The following is a 19,361-nucleotide window of genomic DNA, read 5'->3' on the forward strand; positions in this document are numbered from 1 at the left end:
AACCGAGGGGTGTACAGGAAAAATCTGCTTGTCGGTCAACCCCCATGGAGCCAGAGGGGCTTTTAACGGTATTGCCCCATTTTATCACTACAGCTCCGACTCGGGGACCCCGTTAAATAGTTACCAATAAAAACCCAACTGGAAATGGCTCCGGGGCGACGCATGTCACAGCACAGACCCGCATGTGCAGGTCTTCCAGAATTTCAGCTTTCTGCAGGTAGGTTTCCGCGGAGCTGAAGCTCAGCTGTAACCGCTGAGCAGTTCTGGGAGCTCCGGTGACTGTTTTCCAGTCACAAATAAATGATTTATAGGCCGCGGGGTGTGCCGGGCTCCCTCAGCGCCGCCGCCTGAGTGACAGGCAGCCCCGCGCGCCCCGCCCCGCCCCGCGGCCACCGCCTCCACCAATGGGCGCCGAGGGGCGGTGCCCGCCGAGGGGGCGGGCACCCGCCAGCCGCGGGAAGCGATCCATCGCTCCGCGCTCCGCCGCGCGAGGGGGGGAGCACGTGACGCCGCTCGATGTCCTCCGACTCGGCCGCCAGAGCCGCCTCCCCGTTCTCCTATTGGCTGAGGCGGCGCAGCCCGGGCTCGCGCGCCGCCAGTGCCGCGGGCCGCCATCTTAGCCCGGGCTCGGCCGCGGCTCCGGGCTGCGCCCCCGCAGGACCCCGGCCCCCGCCCCGGCACCATGAGCGCTCCCGCCGCCTGCCCCGGCCTCCAGCCGCTGCTGGAGACCCTGGAGGACCCAGCCGCCCCGCCGGGGGAGCTCACGGACGCGCACCTCACCATCGTCAAGTGAGTGCGGGCCGCGGGGGCAGCGTGAGGGGAGCAGAGCCGGGGGGGGCCCGGCGCTGCCTGAGGGAACGGCAGCCGCGCTCAGCCTGGGCGGCTCCGCGGCAGCGCGGAGGGGGATGCGGGCGGTGTGCAGGCCCGGCCCGGGGGCCTCGGCCCACGTGTGCCCGGCCCGGGGCAGCGTGAGCCCCCGATGGGTGCAGCGGCGGAGCGGAGCGTCTGCCCGGCTTGAAATTCAGGGGGCTGGGCGGGCTGGGGCTGCGAGGCCGCTGGCTGGAGATCGGGGGAAGCATGTGGGCCTGGAACCGGGGAAAGAGGGAGGGAGCTGGGGGAAAGAAGTGGGGGGCGGCTTTTTGGCGTCTGCTCATCCGAGAGCAGCTTGACATTTCCTGGGGAATGTGCGGGTGTGGGGGAAGGAATGTGGAGTTGCTGGCTGGAGTGTCGTGGTTTAACCCCGGCCGGCAGCTCAGCCCCACGCAGCCAATCGCTCACACCCCACGTTGGATGGGGGAGAGAATCGGAAGATTAAAAGTGAGAAAACTTTTTGGAGTTGAGATAAAGGCAGTTTAATAGGTAAAGCAAAAGCTGCACATGCAAGTGAAGCAAAACAAGAGATTCATTCACCAGTTCCCCTGGGCAGGTGGGTGTTCAGCCATCCCTGGGAAAGCCGGGCTGCACCATGTGTGACGCTGACTTGGGAAGGCAAACGCCATCACTCTGAACGTTCTGTCTCCTTCTTCTTGCCCCAGCTTTATACGCTGAACATGACATATGGTGTGTTGTATCCCTTTGGTCAGTTGAGGCCAGCTGTTCCGGCCATGCCCCCTCCCAGCCTCTTAGAATCACAGGATGGTCTGGGTTGGAGGGCCCTCCCCAGGTCCCCCAGTGCCCCCCCTGCCATGAGCAGGGACATCTGCACCAGCTCGGGTTGCTCAGAGCCCCGTCCAGCCTGGCCTGGGATGTCTCCAGGGATGGTTCAGCCACCACCTCTCTGGCCAACCTGGGACAGGCTCTCACCACCCTCAGGGACAACAATTTCTTCCTCATGTCTAGTTCTTCTTGTGCACCCCCAGCCTCCTTGTTGTCAGGGAGGTGTGAGAAGCAGAAGAGGCCTTGATGCTGTGTAAGCACTGCTCACCAGTAACTAAAACATCCCTATGTTATCTGCACTGTTTCCAGCACAAGGTTTCTACAAATAATTGACAAAAAAAAAAAGGCCAAACTTAAAGATAGTATTAAACAACAGCTTTCTCAGGTTGTTTTCTGGGTGATTGCACTTAATGATTCATTTTTGCTATATGAAATTGATTGTTAATGTTTTATAGGATAAATTTAGCTTTTCCGTGTGATGTTCTTGAGATATGTGCAAAGTCATTGCTGCGAGTTGTCAAACCAGAGTTTTCCCAGAGGAGGGAGCCTGCATTCCAGAACTCCTTTTGAGGAATGTGCTTTTCAAGCTCATATATTTCTGTGGAAAGTTTATCTCATTTTCAGCAGTCATTTAAAGTTTCACTTCTAATGTTTTTCTCTAAGTTGACAAAAAAAGAATGCCCTTTTTTTTTGTTTATGCTCCATAAGCACAAAATGGGTCATTAGTCACATCACTTTTTCCACTGTACTAGGAGGCCTGTACTTTTAGAACACAATATTTTATTGATATGTCAGACTAACTGGTGACTGGCATTTCTGCTCTTTTCCTTAACTTCTTCAGTGTTGCGTTTTAGCTTTCTAAGGAAACAAATGGTTCTATACTAACTAATGAATTGTGTATTGGAAGTTTGAAGTTATATCAGTTGTAATGTTTAACCTGTGAATATTGCTTCTTTTCCCTTCGGCTCCCTAAAGTCGCTTGACTGGTGAGGAAGGCAAAGAATTTGCTGCAGATGTTAAAAGATGCTTTCCTCAACTTTGCAAAGTGTTTAAGGTATGTCTTTTCCATTCATCTTTTTACACTTAAGTGAACAATGTTTTAAATGGTCAAGGTCAATGGCCATGGTAAGGCTTGAATTTGAGTTCATTTAATAAGAATTCAAGTTAGTGACATTGCAGTTAGGGTTTGTTGGCAAAACATATCTTCCATGTTATTAGAAATTACTACAGAAATAATAAAATAGAGGGTCTTGGATGTGTTCAGGCAGTGTTATGCAGTCAAATTTGAGCTTCCAGCCAGAAGATACAGTGTGTCCCATCTGCCTTTAGAAACACTTTGGGGATTTGGAATATCAATAAATGTCAAATGTTTTGGAGATTAATATAAAGACTCTTCTTGGCCATCTTTTTGGTTCTGTTTTAGTTGTTTAAAAACAACTGGAGAGCCAAGTGATAGTACAGAACAAGTGAACAAGTAATGAACTTTGGATGTTTAGAACTTGTTTCAGTAAAGATGTCTAAATTACAGAGAAAAAACCCTCTTCAGAACCTCAGATTGGTTCATTGGTTTGCAGTGTATGTAATGAGAAAGGCTGACCTACATGGATGCATTTTACATCAAGTGTTTGCTTTTGACAGCTCTCTTTTGGTGGAGCAGCAGTGTTGGTGTTGAGACAGTACTTCACAGCTACTTCTGCAAACTGAGACTTTATGTATATTTTTTTCAGGCACACATTTCTAGTCAGAACTCAGAGCTAAGTAATGCGGCATTACAGGCGTTAGGATTCTGCGTTTTCAATTCGAAGATTACATCTGAGTTATCTGGTAAGCAAACAGATTTCAATGTGGATGCTGGTAATGTATGTGTATGTATATATATATATATATATACACATCAGAGTTCTTTATTTCTTTGTTAGCATATGCTTCAATTTTGACAAAGTTTACAGTTTCCAAGTGGTGCAGTGGTTTTGTCTCTTGTATGAGCAGTGTGATCAGTTCACTAATTTTCGTCTTGTACAAAAAACTTATTTTTTTTCATGCTGTTCAGCTAATACTGTTTTACTGCCTTCTAATTTCATTAAATGCTTTCATAGCAGTTAGGGACTGTAATTAGTGTTGTGTGGTGGTGGAAGGTGGTTACGCTCAGGTTGCCTTCATGGGCGCAGAAGGAAACGTGTTGTGATTTGACTGTTGCGTGGTGCCTTGTTGGTGCCACGGTCCATAATGACTCTTCAAGTGGTAGCAACAAACAGCGTACTATCAATTGTTCTCCCTTTTTCTTCTGAGAAGTATTAAATACTTTTGGACAAATCTTCTGGAATGACCTTCATTAGAAACTTAACCTCAGGCAAGACTGAGCAGAATCACACGTGTGATGTGCAGAGGGCATTTTTTTCATGTGACTGCTGTTCTGTTCATTGAAATTGATTTTTTTTCTCTCATTTTTTCTACTCATTTTCCAGTGTGTCTGCTTTCCTGTTACTCAAACTTAAACCTGATTTTCTGTGAGAACGAGGCACTTCTAGTGATGTCTGTGTGGTCTCTTTCCTTTCTTCCATAATGTTTTTTTTAACCAGTTGAAAAATTACAGTCAATCTTGGTAGAGGATGTCAGAGTTCAGAAATAATTTAAGTGCTGAAAACAGTGTGTGTTTTAGGGAGAGAGGACAACAAGCGTATGTATTCTCAATTAGGAAATGAATGTATGTGAGCATGTGTTCTTATGACAGTGAGATCATTTACCCACGAAGCCTAAATTTGTAAGAAATCAGGCTTCACTAGCTTTCAATTTTAAAGGAATACATGATTTCTCCATCTGTCTTTCTAGTTGCATGTAAGTCCTGCGTTAACCTTTATTCTTTTTTTAGTGTAATGAGCTCGCTGTTACCTCAGTTACAACTTTACCACCCTCTTTAATAATAAAGCCTCTTGTAGACCCTAAAATGAGTTTGTCAGCATAGCAGTGAGCTTGACCAGAAAAAATGCTTCTAAATTCACTTGAAACCCAAGAAGTTTTGAAAAATCAAATATCCACTCTTTAGCTTTATTGTTTTTAGCTAAAATTGTCTTTCTAGTTTTGTGGTTTCTTAAAAAGGTAATATAGATATACTACATTATTAGTATCTATATATGAATACATTTGAGCTTTTTGCTAGTTTATTTTGAGAGCAGTTGCCAAAAAGTAATGTTTCAGACATTAAATCATGTTCTTTGGCACTTCTTGTTGAATGGATCTTTAGTAATGTTAACCAAGTAAAATGACATGAAACTCGCTAAGAAGCTGAATGGAATTGTGTGAAGAGAATTTTGAGTGCTGTGCCTTCTGCTTCCAGAAACTGAAGTACAAGACTTGATTTCAATGGTGAACAGCGTTGCTGTAAAAGCTTCAGACAAAAACACTCGCACTCGGGCACTTTGGGTGATCTCTAAGCAGACCTTTCCTTCTGAAATTGTTAAAAAGGAGGTAAGTTTCTTCACTGGTTTGTTTATGGTTGGTTTGTTGTTGTTGTTGGTTTTGGTGGCCTGATTTCCTGGGGAGATGAGGCTTGTGCAGTTTCTTGGTCACTCTCCACTCAGTTTTTGACTTCGAAGGTTGTTTTCCATCAAATTTGACAATGAAGTATAGGGCCTAAGTTCTTGGAAAAATTATAAGGGCAGCTACAGAGGGAAAAGAGCCAACAAATTATTGCTTCTCTTGAGAGAGAAGCTGCCATGGGAATTATTCTGTTAGATACCAGGGAAGCAGCAGAGGGGAGAAAAGTTGTGAATACTCCAGTTTGGTCAGAGGTCTAACCTTAAAACTAGACCCAGCGTAACCCAAACACAGGGCACAGTCCTGGGAAACAAAATTTCATCATTCCAGCTCCGCATCTACATATTTGTATTTAGGTGCTCACTCTAATGTTCCTTTTTCCTCAGGTGTCCAATATTATTTCTACCCTGGAAACGATACTTACTAAAGGAGATGTACAGTCTATGGTGGTTGAATACGAAGCACTAAATGTTATTATACGGTACGTGCACTGCAATATGAAATTGTTAAAATAGATGCTATGGGGTTTTTTTAAGAAAATATTGAAACAAAAATTATTTTGAATGCTCTTTGGACTTTTCAGTATGTTCTAAACTGTTTTCTCAAAGTGGTTTGTGTTACAGTCAGTAGAACAGAGTGAAAGCGTGTGAACTGTTGTCTCTGTTTCTGTCTCTTTCCCAGCAGTTCTCTTGAACTGCTTCATTTGCAAAATATTCCATTAATTATCATAACGACAACCAATTCTGATGCAGGAGGTAGTCAATATTCAGATAAACTTTCATTGCTTTTATTTTTAATGGCTTATTAGGACTTATTTCCAAAGTGTTATGTGCACTTCACAAGTCATGTTCTACATTCTCGTGTTCAGAACCTACCTGGCTGGGAAATTCTCAGCCATTATATAGCTTTGTATTTAAACTCCTTGGTGCTTTACAAATTTTACTGCCATGTTTCTCATAACACTGAGTCTTTAATTCCAAAGGTCACTTTTTAGGACCAACATGCAGAGTGAGTTCCTTTGGTCAGCAGTGCTAGAATAGTCAAATTTGATATTTATTTAGTATTAATTTAATTTCTTTATTAGTAAATATGTTGAGCTTGTGTCTTTACTATTATTTAGGTATTCTCTTAAGCGTCTTGCATCTGGTTTGAATTGCAAATAATTTTAAAGTGAAATAGTTGAAGCAGTAATTATTTGCCTGTTTTATCTCTAATACATTGGTTTTCTGTAGCAGAGAAGTTGGACATTATAATTTACTTAGTATTTAGCAACTTTTTGCATTTGGCAATTGTACACTAATTCTTCCTTTGCAAATCTGAGAGTCAGTAGACAATTGTTTCTGGAAAATTACACATTTTATTAAATGGTTTCTTTTAATTGTTTTACATACATAATAATTTTATATGTGGCTATTAAAAAGAATGTAGTTTTCTCTAAGACTAGAGTTGTACCTGAAAATAAACAGGTACTGGGGCTCAGGCTGATTGACAGCAGTGGTAAGATGATGCTCTTGTTCAGATGTAATGGAAAACTGTTCCGTTAAGCCATGCTTGTCCTCTGGCTTTAATAAAATTATTTGAAATGCAGCACTTCTCCTTAGTACAGCAAACCTCTCGTAAGCTGTAGTGATGGGGGTTTGCCATATCTGTGCCATAGAGGGCACTGGCAAAATTCCATTATTTAGGAACAAGCTGGTTCCTACAGGCCGGTTTGAATATACACCAGGTACTCGCATTACTGAGTCTCCTTGGCTTCTGTGTGCGTTGGTGTAAATACATGGAATTGTTTGTCATCCTGTGCTCCAACAACTCATTAGCAGAGGGATGATATAAGAACACCCAACTAGGCTGATGTACAGTGACTCTGCACAAACCTTTGCTGCTTCGGGCTTTGAGCTGTTTTTCAGGAACAGGCATGTATTTTCAGCAGACGGGGCCTGTTGGAGCTGGTCTGGACTGCTGAGATCACACAAGGGGCGGTTAATACACAAACTTTGCACTGGGTCACTGATAAGGAAGTGATGATATTTTTCTTTCAGGCTCTCAGTTCAGTTCGTTTGCCTAAAAAGTTGTGATAGAACAAAAGGCAGAACTGTTAATGTCAGTCTTTTCTGCTTTTGGAGATGTTTATCTGGAATAACACTTCAGCATTGCAGTTAGAAGTGAACTGTCAAAATATAATTGTTTAGAAAAATAATCAAGTTGTTTAGAAGGTTTCCTATAAATCGTATGTTGAATTAGAGTATTTATTGACGATACTAAGATTATCTTTTGAGTGTCTGAGCAGCACGTCTGTTGGAGATTTGTAAAGCCTCTGTGTTTTGGATCTAGCTTAATGGAGCAAACCCCAACCCAGATGGGAGAAGAGGCTGTGCGGTGGGCAAAGCTGATCATTCCTCTGGTTGTGCATTCGGCTCACAAGGTGCAGTTACGAGGTGCCACGGCTCTGGAGATGGGGATGCCGCTGCTCCTCCAGAAACAGGCAGAGGTTGCGGCTGTCACCGAGCACCTCATGACCACAGTAAGTGGAAATGCTCTGCCTTTTTTCTAGAGATAACAGAAATAGTAAGCGGGGTTGTGGGTTGGTTGGTGGTTTTTTAATTTTATTTTTGTTTACTGAGGTAGAATCAGCAGAACTTGGTGTGGCAGTAACTCACACCACCTAGTGTAGCTTCCTGCTCAAAACAGAAGTTAAGGCCAGATTGCTCAGGGCCTTGTCCAGTTGAGGTTTGAATATGTTAAAGGATGGAAATTCCACATTCTGTCTGGGCAGCTTGTTCCAGTACTTAAAAAAGTGGTGAAAAGAGAATTTGCCTTGTTCAAACTTGTGTCTGTTCCCCCCAGTTGACTACAAGTATTTAAGTACATGGATTTTGATCAGTTGCTTGCCATTATCAGAATAATTGAAGCCAATCATAAACTTCAGCTATAAGAAGGCATCTGTAATCAGATGGCAGCAACATTCGACTAATTTACTAGCAAATGCTACATGGTCCAGAATTAAATCCTTCTGATCTAGAAATAACATAATTCCAGGTTGTTTTGTCTCCAGTCGTTGGTATGAGCGTGTCGTTTTTGGAATACTTTGAGTGTACTCCTTGTAGAAATTATGTTTCTTTCTGTCCGCAGAAATTAATTTCAGAACTCCAGAAACTGTTTTCTACAAAAAATGAGACTTACGTGTTAAAATTATGGCCGCTGTTTGTCAAATTACTTGGAAAGGTAAGCAGAAAAGCAGTAAATTTTACAATCATGACTCTTCAGGGAAGGAATTTTGACAACATAACTATCTTAATTCTGTACTTCTTTATCTTCAGACTCTGCATCGTAGTGGCAGTTTTATCAACTCATTGCTGCAACTGGAGGAACTTGGATTTCGTAGTGGCTCACCAGTGGTAAAGAAAATAGCCTTCATTGCATGGAAGAGTCTAATAGATAATTTTGCTCTAAATCCAGGTAGATTAAAAAAAGTTAACCTGAATTGCTTTGGCTACTGTCACTTTATGTAACTGGAAGAGAATATTTTTTTTTCCCCGTTCTGTCTAATAGTGGTCAATACTGTGGTACATACCACTGGATATACACATAGTGTTTCTCTGGTATATACATAGTGGTATATACTGTATGTATGTGCATAAGTAAAATTCAAGTTGCCTTTTTTTTTTTTTTAAGGAAAAGTGACAGTTTGATCAGTAGTTCTATCTTTTCTGCTAGGAGAAATGAATAGAATGCAATTAACAAACCTTTGTTTGGTAATGCTTTAATTGATCCAAACAGCAATGAAATAGAGAATAAAACATTCTATAGACGTTATTTTGGTCTGCGTGGGTTAATTGGAGAAGACCAATGCTTCAGGACTCTAGAAGTGTTAAAAAAAAGTTGCTTTAAAGCTATAACTGGAGATCTGAACCAGTCTTTAAGTCTGGCCTGTGTCACAACATGCAATATTTATTTTTTACCTTGATTGTGCCTCTCCTGAAGCAAAAGCTAAGCGTGGATGTTTATAGCTGAATTTAACTTACATTTTCATTTTAAATTTTATCCTGTCTGGTCATTTGTTCTGATTGTCATTTCCCATAAATGAATTAACAAAGGACTTGATTCTATCAGAAGGTAAAACCCAGTTGGCATTTAGTGTGCATGTTCCGTTCTGAGACTGCTGAGCCGCTGAAAGTCTGTTCTCTTTTTTGAACACCTGCATAGGCCTGAGCAAACTTCTGTCCAGACATGCTGGGCTGTTTCTGCTTCAGCAGGAAATGAGCATTTGTGGCCTCAGAATATGGCATTTAAGCTCATTCCTTCTCATCCAGTGTAAACGCAGATATACATTAACTTTTTCATTTGCTGTGGCAGACCGGACTCTAACATAGCAGGCAAGAGTCAATTTCCTTCTGTTTATGTTGGTATTCAGTAGATTTCATTTCAGTCTTGGTATTGCAGAGAAACACTTGCTGTTTGCAGGGTTGTTCTAGGCAACAATTAGAGCAATAAAGAGTCTGAAAGGTTGGTGCACTTATTTAAGTTTCGCAAATTGTCATTAATCAAATTTTAAGCTAAAGTACATTAGGAAAAAAAAAACCCCTAATGGTTTAAAAATTCTCCTCTATTGTTCTGTGATTAAATTATTTAATCATTTTGCTTAAAAACATTCTTTTTTATCTTCAAGATATATTGTGCAGTGCTAAAAGGCTGAAATTGCTAATGCAGCCACTGAGCTCGATCCATGTGAGAACAGAGGCTTTGGCACTGACGAAGCTGGAGGTCTGGTGGTATTTGCTCATGAGGCTGGGACCTCAGCTGCCTGCAAACTTTGAACAGGTAACACAACTGAAAAGAGTCATAGTATGATCTCTTAGCCTGTGTGGAGTGTGTGAAGCTAAGTCCCCTCCTTGTTACTGTAAATTATTTTGTAGCTGCTTTGTCCTTCTCTAGTATTAAAATAAAACTGTCTTAAGGAATTAAATCTGACTTGTGTATTTGTGTGCTGTGCCTGTGTGTGTTATACAAACATTTAGCAGGAGTGCTTGGGACTACTTGTGCAATCTTTTTAAAGCTCCAAAGGATTTGAGAGCATATCTGCTTGTGAAAATCTCCAGTGAATGCACAACAGTAGTCAACACAAGTGCGTTATATAGGAACTGCTTTATCTTTCCACTATGCAAGCATGCGCTTTGGAAAATCTGCTGTAGGAAAACATACTGAAAAGATCACAAAATAATCAGGAAGATGCATAAAGAGGAAAAATTATCCAGGTGTTTTATTACTAATTACATTATAACTGGAATGAACATAATGTTTGTGTTAGACTTGTGAATTTCATTAAATTAAACTTCAGGATGAGAGTAAAGAAAACAAAATCTACCTTTTTAGATATGGTACAGTTGGATCATTCTAACATGAGTTTTGATTTAATTTAGCCATTTCTAATTCTTGTATCAGTATGCATATTTTATACAGCATCTTAGAAAATATTGTTATAAGTACCCAGAAGCTCTGAAATGCTGATGCTGTGAACAACAGTACAGCCAGTGTGATATTCTAAATCTATGGTTCTTTGTGCTTTATGGCTTGTTCGTGTCGTACCTATTTTCACTGAGGTTTGCTATCTTTGCAGGTTTGTGTACCATTAATCCAAAGTACTTTAATTCTGGATTCTTCTGCTGCGTTGCCAGGAACTCCCACACGTGCACCAGCCAACCAAAGTTTAGCCTTGGCAACTCCTGCCCCGAAAACAGGTATTAACTTACAAACCTGTCTCCAACTATATTCTAGATGCAGCAGGTCATCTGTTCTGCTTAACATGTTTATGCTTTTTCATTTGCAATATATTCTTATTGAAAATGTTCATTGGAGAGCTCAGAGGTAGTGATTTACATTGGATAAAATTAGGCTGTTGTCAGTGTTTCGAGTTTACAGAATTGTGCTAATCAGTGTCCTGAATTGTGCTCTCTTTTGCAAGAGAGCTTTGATTTGAAACTCAGTTTTTCATGTGTTCATATATGTGCTATTTTTATATGCCATTCTCATTTCTGTAGCATTTTTAGTTTCTCTCTGAATGGTAACCCAATGATCATAATACACTGATAATTTCAATACTTTCAATACATTCCAGTGTTGACATTGAAGTAACATGTAAAATCACACCTACTTGATCTTTACATCTAAATGTCTGAGATAAGGAACTGCTGATTTTTCTTCTGTATGGAAAGCCTAGCATGCACAGCTTGGGTAATTATAGATCGCTGTAGTTGGAAGCCTCAGATATACTGTGGAGGTGTCCTAGAAAAAAATAAAGTTCATCTCACTCTTGTGAGATCATAACTGAGGTGGGTCAAAATGCTTTTGCACATGAGACCTCTTAAAGTTGTGTTCAGTGTAAACGTTTCCATTAGAAACTCTTCCATAGAGTTACTATATAACTAGTGTGTAGCACAGCAGGTAACTTGCTCTGTAAACCGGGAGACTTTTGTTGCCAAAATAAAGTTTTGCTAATTTTTGGAAGATATTTATACTTTTAAATACATAGTTAAAACTGAGATGTTAAACGCTACTGATAGGAGTGCAGGCTGGAGATCTGTCTGCCTGTTAGAGGTCCGTTTTAGCTATTCTAAGACTGGTTCTTTTCATGTTAACTTTCAGATTTTGGTCTATTTGGTCTTTACTTTCACTTGATTGCAGGTGAAATATGGGATGACGTAATTTTTCTCCTCTCACTTAGGTCCTTACCCGTTTGCAAGTCCAGTCACGCCGAGGATGAACTTGAATTCTAGTACAGCAGGACTGGTGGTGATTCCTTCCATTCAGCTTTTGGGAATTGAGATGCTGCTTCACTTCTTGATGGGACCAGAAGTTTTAGATTTTGCTAAGCAAAACAAACTTTTACTTAATTTAGGTATAGGAGTTATATTTTTTTGAAGTACTTTTGCGTAATCTGAAATTGCAAATATTGTTGGATTTAAAGATGTCTGTTAGCATGAAATGCCTTAAACATTTTAAACTGTTACTTGTCATCTTTAAGATTAGGAGTTATTTTTATGTTAAATGCTGTAAGTACACATATATACTTGATTATTTTTAAGGCTTTAAGGCTTTTTGCAGCTTAGGCTGCAAAATAACAGATTTACATAATGTGTTTTTCTGTTCTCCTAGAGCCTCTCCAGTACCCACTGATCAGTAGCCCTTCTTTTTTTTGTAAGCACGCCAGCATGCTTATAAACGCTGTTCAGGATGGCTTCATTGCAATTGGAAAAGATGTTCCTGGTAAGAATTTAGTAGTGAAATGTGATTTTTTTTCTGGAAAATAAAATGGGGAGGGAAAGCAAAGAAAAAAGAACCACTTTCTGTAACATTCCAGTGTTGACATTAAATAAAACGGTTCTGCCTTGGATTGAAAGTTTGTATCAGTTTTGGCTTACACCAAAATCCTGTTTAACTCAGGTTGTATTTTAACTGCAATTTTGTTTGTTTTTATTACAAACTGAATAAAAATATTATGCTATCTTGTAGATTGTACGCTGAATGTTATATGGAAGGACATAAATGGATATGTAAAAACAGCTATTGAATCAGGTAAAAAGTGTATTTTTTTAATTGTCATTGCTGACCGGTTAGAGTTGGATTTGTTTGTTTTTTTTTTTTTTTTAGACTAGAGCTTAAGTAGTATTTGTTTCATTGCTGGTAAAACCTGGTTTTAGGCATCATCAGTAGCTGCTTTTGAAGCAACAACTGATATTTTTCATGATGCCCACGTCTTTGTGTGACTCATACAAAATCATCCTGGTCTGAGCAGTGAGGCGTGAGGGCAGCGTATGACTGCAGGTGTGCTGCCTGTCAGTGTCAGACAAAAGCACTTCAACTGCTTTTCTTACTGAAGAAATCTTTCCATTTCCCAAAAAAATAACCCCACCCCAAGTCTTTGATATTGAGAAATTGAGAGATTTAGTGTATTACTCAAATTAGTGTAAAGTCTTTGTTGTGTACCTGTGGCTACCTTTTTTCTTTATTTAGATTTTATTTCATAGTATAGTGTCTTTGCAGATGTATAGAAGTAAGTTGTTTCCTATTTTACAAAAGTGTTTGTTACTCTGTAAAGGCTTTGAAAGTCCACAATATTCTTAATAACGAAGTCTTTTATATTGAAAGATGTGACTGAAAAGCACAGGAGAAATGAAGTGGCATTGCTTGGATGAACTTTTTTAGCATGTCAAAGTTGAGGTCGTTAATGATACTAAGGTGTTTCCATTTTACTAATAAAACTTAGGGTTTTCTTATTGAAACTTTTCAGCTTCAGTAATGCTGTTTTTCAGAGTCTTGATATCTGATTGTACTAAGTGTTTGGTATATGCTTATAAAAATACACAGTGGTTTTTTTTTTTTATCTTACAGTGCGTTATATTGAAGTTTAAAGTGGTGGTCAGGGTGACTGTTACTTTGTTCTGCTCTAGCTGTGAATATGCTTTATTCTAGGAAATAAGAAAGAAAAGCAAGGGTCAGAAATACTGACTATGCTGCTCCAGGCCTTAAAAAACACTGTTGGATCAAATTCTCTTCCTGTGCAGAAAATACTGGTAAGTTGGGTGGGTTTGTCTGGTTTTTAAATATTATTTGTTTTTGATGGTCTAGATTCTAATTCGTGATAGCCTTTTGCATCTAATTTGTCGGAATGGTCTCTTCAAAAGAGACAACTTTTTTTGATATAAACTGTAAGTTATGCAATTCTCATCAGAGGGCATAGTGTTATTAAGGGTTCCTTTCTTTAAAAGTGGTTTTCAGATTTGTCAGCAACATTCACAGAATTGGGTATGTGGTCCTCCTACCAGAACCTTCTGCTTCAAAGGACAGTTGCTTTCACAATGGTGTGGGGGTTTTTTAAAAATTATTTTTACTAAGGGGAAGCAATTGTTACAGTTTTGCTTTTATTTGTGGTGTTACTTAAAATATTCAAGTCCTCATGAAAAAAAATGTTTTTTCTTTTTCCCCAATTTTAGTCCCTCATTGATATTACTGTTAAGGAGTTGCCTCCAAAAGTATTGGGATCACCAGCTTATCAGGTTGCTGATATGGATCTTTTAAATGTAAGTCTGACTTCATTCCAGAACTGTCTTTATTTATAGTGAAATGTATGAGGATGTCATATCTGCACAGACATATAGAGCACTTCGTAAGTTTGAGATCCAGATCTTTCAGAAAACCATATTATTCTGCGTTCCAGAGTGCAGATGTCGTTGCAGCCCTCGCTTTTGATGAGTAATTTAATCGTCTGTAGCTAAAAAGGGATGTGCTGAAAGTGCTGTAAGAGGATTTCTCATGTTCAGGCCATGATTTAAAATACAGGTTGCAGACACTTTGTGAGGAGACTGCATAGTCAAACTGTGTAGGACTAATTATATACTGAAAACTGATGTTTTGGGGAAATGTTCTGAAGTCAGTGAAGTGCTTTAAAGAAAGCTAGAGAGCAAAGCAGAGAATATCATGCTAGACAGCATTATTTAAGACAAAGTTCAGAAATCATAGTGAACTAAAGCCTGAACTTATGGGCCATAGTCTACTGCCTAAATAGTGGTGGAACTCAGTAGTGAGAACTACTCTGCTCTGCTTTGGTCCTAGTGCCTAGAGCCCCAGCCAGAGCGCTGTGCTGTGCTCTGTGTGCTGCTTTGGAAGGGAGAAATCGGTGATGGCAATCCAGAAAATAACTGGTCAGAAAAGGCTGAAATGACATTTTGTGTGCGTGTATGTTTGTGCTTGTTGTTTGTTTGGGGTGGAGCAGCCTGAGTAGGAGCACGCTACCACTTAGATTTATTAAAAGTTTAAGAGGTTGTTTAGAGACTTCTGGAATTCGGTGATGATCAATCAGCTCTTCTACCTGCACCAGTAGGTAGGGGGCAACTTGTTTATTTTGCGGTAGTGGAGACAGAGGTTTCTAGCCTAGGGAAGTGACTAAATGTTTACGCTGTTAGCCAGAGAGTGTGTGGAATTCATTTAGAGGCTTTAAAAAGCAGACAGATATCTGTGAGAGAAAACCTAGAGTAAGTGAATGCTTCAGCTCAGTGAGTAATATAAAACTGTGTGTGCCAGAACTGGCTGAAGAGTCTCACTCTCAAAATTCCTCCCAGCTTTTTTTTCCCTTGAGTGGTTTATTTACATTTAAAGGCTTTTTCTGACTCGGGTACAAGAATCAGAACTTTATTGAGGTGGGTGAAGCTTTAACTGGCAAGTATTAAACACATTTTGATAAATACTTTAACATTAGCAAACCTGAAGTGCTTTGTGATAGATTTTAACAGAGGTTGTCCAAAAGATGTCTTGCTGAAACCTTGAAATAAGTAAATGTCTTGTTCCAGGTATCATAATATGCGTTGATTACATACACCTATCTGGTTGTGTTGCATGTAATTTCAAGGCAGTAATGACTAAGTACTAAAAACCTTGCAGCCTTTTAAACAGAAAAGTTTTTGGCTTCAGCGATAGTATAATTGGTGTTTGCTGAAGGACCAGGATGTAACAGAAGCTGAAGTTTCCAGCTTTCCCTCTCATTTTTATTTTGAAGTGTTAGAATTGACAATTTTTGACAAATTTTAATAACAAATTTCTGTCTTAGAGTTAAATATAGTACGTGTATATATATATACACACATAAGTAAGGCAGCCATTTCATTTGATCAATGTATATTTTGTTTTGACTTCTTGAATTTCTCTTACAAGGGAACACCAGCTTTGTTCTTAATTCAGCTGCCTTTCCATAATAACCTCTTGGAACACTGTGTAACAGATGAGAGGTATGTGGTGGTGTTTGTTTGTAACCAGCTTCCCATAGTTTCAGACTTTATAGAAGTTTTTTGTCATTTCAGCTGAAAAATGTATCTTGACTATTGAACTTTCTTCCTTAGGTTCTTTGTAATTCTAGAAACGCTCGTGGCTTATGTTTTATCTGGGCCTACATCTCCACTGGCTTTCAGTGAATCTGTGATCTGCATTATTAATCAGAGTGCAAAGCAAGTGGAAAATAAGGAGCATCTTTGGAGAATGTGGAGTATTGTCGTTAATCCGCTAACTGAATGGATTAATCGGGTATAGTGGGTTTTTGTTCCCCATTTTCCCCTGCCAAAAAAACACAGGAAAACTTTGTGCTGATCTTTTAATGTATTTTTAGGAATTACATGTCTTGGAGTGACAGTAAAATTGCATAAGCCTTGTCAGTATCTGTGAAACTAGAACACGTGCAGCATATTTTTTTTAAAGAAAGTCTCTAACTGGAGTTTGAACATGTGTGGTGAGGTAGGATGAAGGGCAGTAGTGGAGTAGTGATCCAAAGTGTGGTTTAAAGTGATTCCAGTCAATAAGAATGATCACTCTGAAGTACAGTGCCCACTACAGTCTTGGGAATGTTTTTCTCCTTTTTTTAAGGTTACAAACATGTTTATAGATGTGATTCAAGCCTTCACTCCATGGCACAGTCTTGCTGCTACAAAGGATGGAAACTTGCCATCCAGGAGCTGTTAGCTTTTAAATACTTGTTTGCTTTATGTGAAAATATAATAAATACCAAGTTGTGATGTTTGGGATGTAATTAGAACAGTGTTTTTCACTAATGTTAGACTTCTTGATTGGCATCCCTAATGAAAGCTATATTAAGTGTAATATTCAACAAGTTCTGCAATTTACTTACTAGAAGTATGTTGACTGTAACATAGGAGTTGAACTAATCCTCAGGTAGTCATTAGACCTAAAAATCTTGGAATTTATGAATAGTTCCAGGTGCTTTACAAGGTTGCCGTCATCACCTACTGCAACTGAAATCAATAAAAAATACATAAGACATTTTCTGATTGTTTTTATTCTTGGAATGAAATAATTTTTTAATTTAGAAACTGCTTTTTATCCCTTTAAATAGTAGGATCAACTTGAACTCTTGAAAGAACCAAGAATAGCTAGTTTCAAAATGCCACTGGGAATTTAAGTTGCACAGATTTTTATGTCCCAAATAAATGTATTTACAACAGCCTTATTTGTCATCTAAATTTTGCATTTCCTTAATTGGAAAATTTTCTTGTTGCAGACTAATGAAGTAAATCAGGGTGATGCACTGGAACACAACTTCAACGCTGTTTATAGTGCATTGTTGCTACCAGTATCACACATCTTCCCTGTGCAGGAATTCCCACAGGTAACAGCGAATGCATCAGGTTGATTAGAAAGAATGTGGGTTTTATGAAAACTTATAATCTCAGAATAGAGTTTGTTACCGGTATGTGTGTACACTGGACCCCACTGCTCCAGGGTTGGATTTTCTTGAGTTGCACAGGTTTTGACAGAAGAAAATTTAAAGCAAGTTTTTCTATCTATGCACAGACGTTGATATTAATAACCTTTTTCTTTCTTTCCGTTGTTAAAGCCAACTATGAAATCCTTGTTGCGCACTTGGTCAGACCTGTACAGGGCATTTGCTCGCTGTGCTGCTTTGGTTGCAACAGCAGAAGAAAACCTGTGCTGTGAAGAGCTTTGTGCCAAAATCCTGTCTGGGCTAGAAGGTGAAACTCCAGTAGTGAGTATAAACCTGTGATGTTGAACTATAGTAACGCTTTAACAGATAGATTTTAAATTAGAGAAAAGAATCTGTTGTAAACTCTAATGTAGTACTTTCCGTGAGTGTTTGGAGTGAGACTTTAAACTGTGACAAAGTTCTTTTTACTAACAGGAGTTGCAGTTGGTCTAGAAATGGATTGGAAAAAAAAGTAAAAATAACTGTAAAGCTTAAATATTGAAATAGTTAAGCAGTCTTTGGATTTGTTTTCTAACTATTTAAGTGATAATGGTTTAGTAAATGTCATCATAATGGTAAATATTATTTGTCTGGTTGAAATGTGTGTATATATAAAGTAATTTCAGGTTGAATTAACAAATACCACAAAACCAGGTGTTTTGATTAGGAAGGAGTAGCACTAGGAGTAACACATGATTAGCACTGTAGCATTCAGAGGGCATGACTTGCTGTATTCCTGGTACCATCAACCTTGTACACTAAAATATAAAGACTTGTAAAGCTTTATAAAAGAAGTCGTCTTTCCATTATCTGTCTGGCCTGTCTGCAAGCCCACATAACATGGGGAGGTAGAGTCTATAGGTGCCAGTGGACATTAGCTTGGGAACATCAAATCCTCCGTGCTTTGAAAGTGACTGTCTGTTGAAAAACTACAATGAAAGGAACAAATAAGAAACAGATGAGAGGAGAAAGAAAAATGGAATTTGAAAACATGGAATTTGGAGGATTACATTGTTGTAACTTCCCTTGGATGCTGCTGTGTCCTGATGATAAACCTCAGGTTTCGAAAATGAATAATTATTAAGCAAGCCAAACTTAAACAATTTAGAGCTTTGGTATGCAAGTTATGTTGAAACTAAACTGGTTTTTTGTCACACAGTATCAATGTTCCTTTTAAAAGCAATGGCTTTTCAATTTAGAAGGATTTGTGATGGATTGGGGAAAAAAAAAGCTTGACTGGTCATCCTTCCTGAATGTTAGTGACAACCTTATTGTTGGGCCTGCAGTGATTTTATTCTGCAATTTGGGCTCTGTACAGTAACTGAACTTAAGTAAACAGCCAGGACCCTGAACCTTAAAACTTTTGATGCATGTCCTTAAATCTAGCACCACCTTAGGGCTGCCTGTTACTGTTCTGCTTTAGATTGTACATATGCTTATGTCTTATTTCTATAGAACGGGAAGACTCAGTCTTCAGCTTGTGTAAATATGCATGTTTTAAAATGGAATCTTACATGATAATGCAGAAAACTTAATCCACTTTTAAATTTAAAAGCTGTTCGTATTGTTGTCCTGAATGGCCAACATGTATTTGTCTGTCACTGTTGCTCTTTTGCTGACTTTTGTTTCCTCCTCAGATGTTTTCGATGATGGATGGGCTCACCCACATTCTATCCATTATGGTCGATTGCATCAACTTTGCACCGTATGGCACTAAATATCAGCCAAAAAATAAATGTAAGAACATACTTGAGTATTGGAGTTTTCTATATCTTTCTTCCAGAGCTGGTTGAAAATTAGAGTTGTAGCTGCAGAAGTGATGACTGTAGGGTATCAGTGGTCTGGATGTGCTGTACATACTGTCTAAGCACCAAAGGGACTGACAAAAAAAATACCTATTTGAGTATCAGAT

The 19,361-nt window shown here is 39.4% G+C and overlaps 1 protein-coding gene across 3 annotated transcripts in view; it reads left to right on the forward strand.

The window, feature by feature from the left end:
* The first annotated feature begins 682 nt into the window (after positions 1-682).
* RIF1 (replication timing regulatory factor 1) overlaps positions 683-19,361 on the forward strand; it is a 32,039-nt gene continuing 13,360 nt past the window's right edge. For all 3 annotated transcript variants that reach the window (XM_065637775.1, XM_065637776.1, XM_065637777.1), the window contains exons 1-20: positions 683-789; positions 2,632-2,710; positions 3,384-3,480; positions 4,991-5,121; positions 5,577-5,671; positions 7,522-7,711; positions 8,320-8,412; positions 8,508-8,646; positions 9,857-10,008; positions 10,805-10,925; positions 11,909-12,082; positions 12,340-12,450; positions 12,697-12,759; positions 13,657-13,757; positions 14,178-14,264; positions 15,892-15,965; positions 16,077-16,257; positions 17,246-17,353; positions 17,582-17,731; positions 19,087-19,186. In XM_065637775.1, the coding sequence (XP_065493847.1) occupies positions 683-789; positions 2,632-2,710; positions 3,384-3,480; positions 4,991-5,121; positions 5,577-5,671; positions 7,522-7,711; positions 8,320-8,412; positions 8,508-8,646; positions 9,857-10,008; positions 10,805-10,925; positions 11,909-12,082; positions 12,340-12,450; positions 12,697-12,759; positions 13,657-13,757; positions 14,178-14,264; positions 15,892-15,965; positions 16,077-16,257; positions 17,246-17,353; positions 17,582-17,731; positions 19,087-19,186 (2,353 nt within the window). The remainder of the gene's footprint in view (positions 790-2,631; positions 2,711-3,383; positions 3,481-4,990; positions 5,122-5,576; positions 5,672-7,521; positions 7,712-8,319; positions 8,413-8,507; positions 8,647-9,856; positions 10,009-10,804; positions 10,926-11,908; positions 12,083-12,339; positions 12,451-12,696; positions 12,760-13,656; positions 13,758-14,177; positions 14,265-15,891; positions 15,966-16,076; positions 16,258-17,245; positions 17,354-17,581; positions 17,732-19,086; positions 19,187-19,361) is intronic.

Source organism: Caloenas nicobarica, chromosome 6, assembly GCF_036013445.1.
Source record: "Caloenas nicobarica isolate bCalNic1 chromosome 6, bCalNic1.hap1, whole genome shotgun sequence".
Classification (NCBI taxonomy): Eukaryota; Metazoa; Chordata; class Aves; order Columbiformes; family Columbidae; genus Caloenas; species Caloenas nicobarica.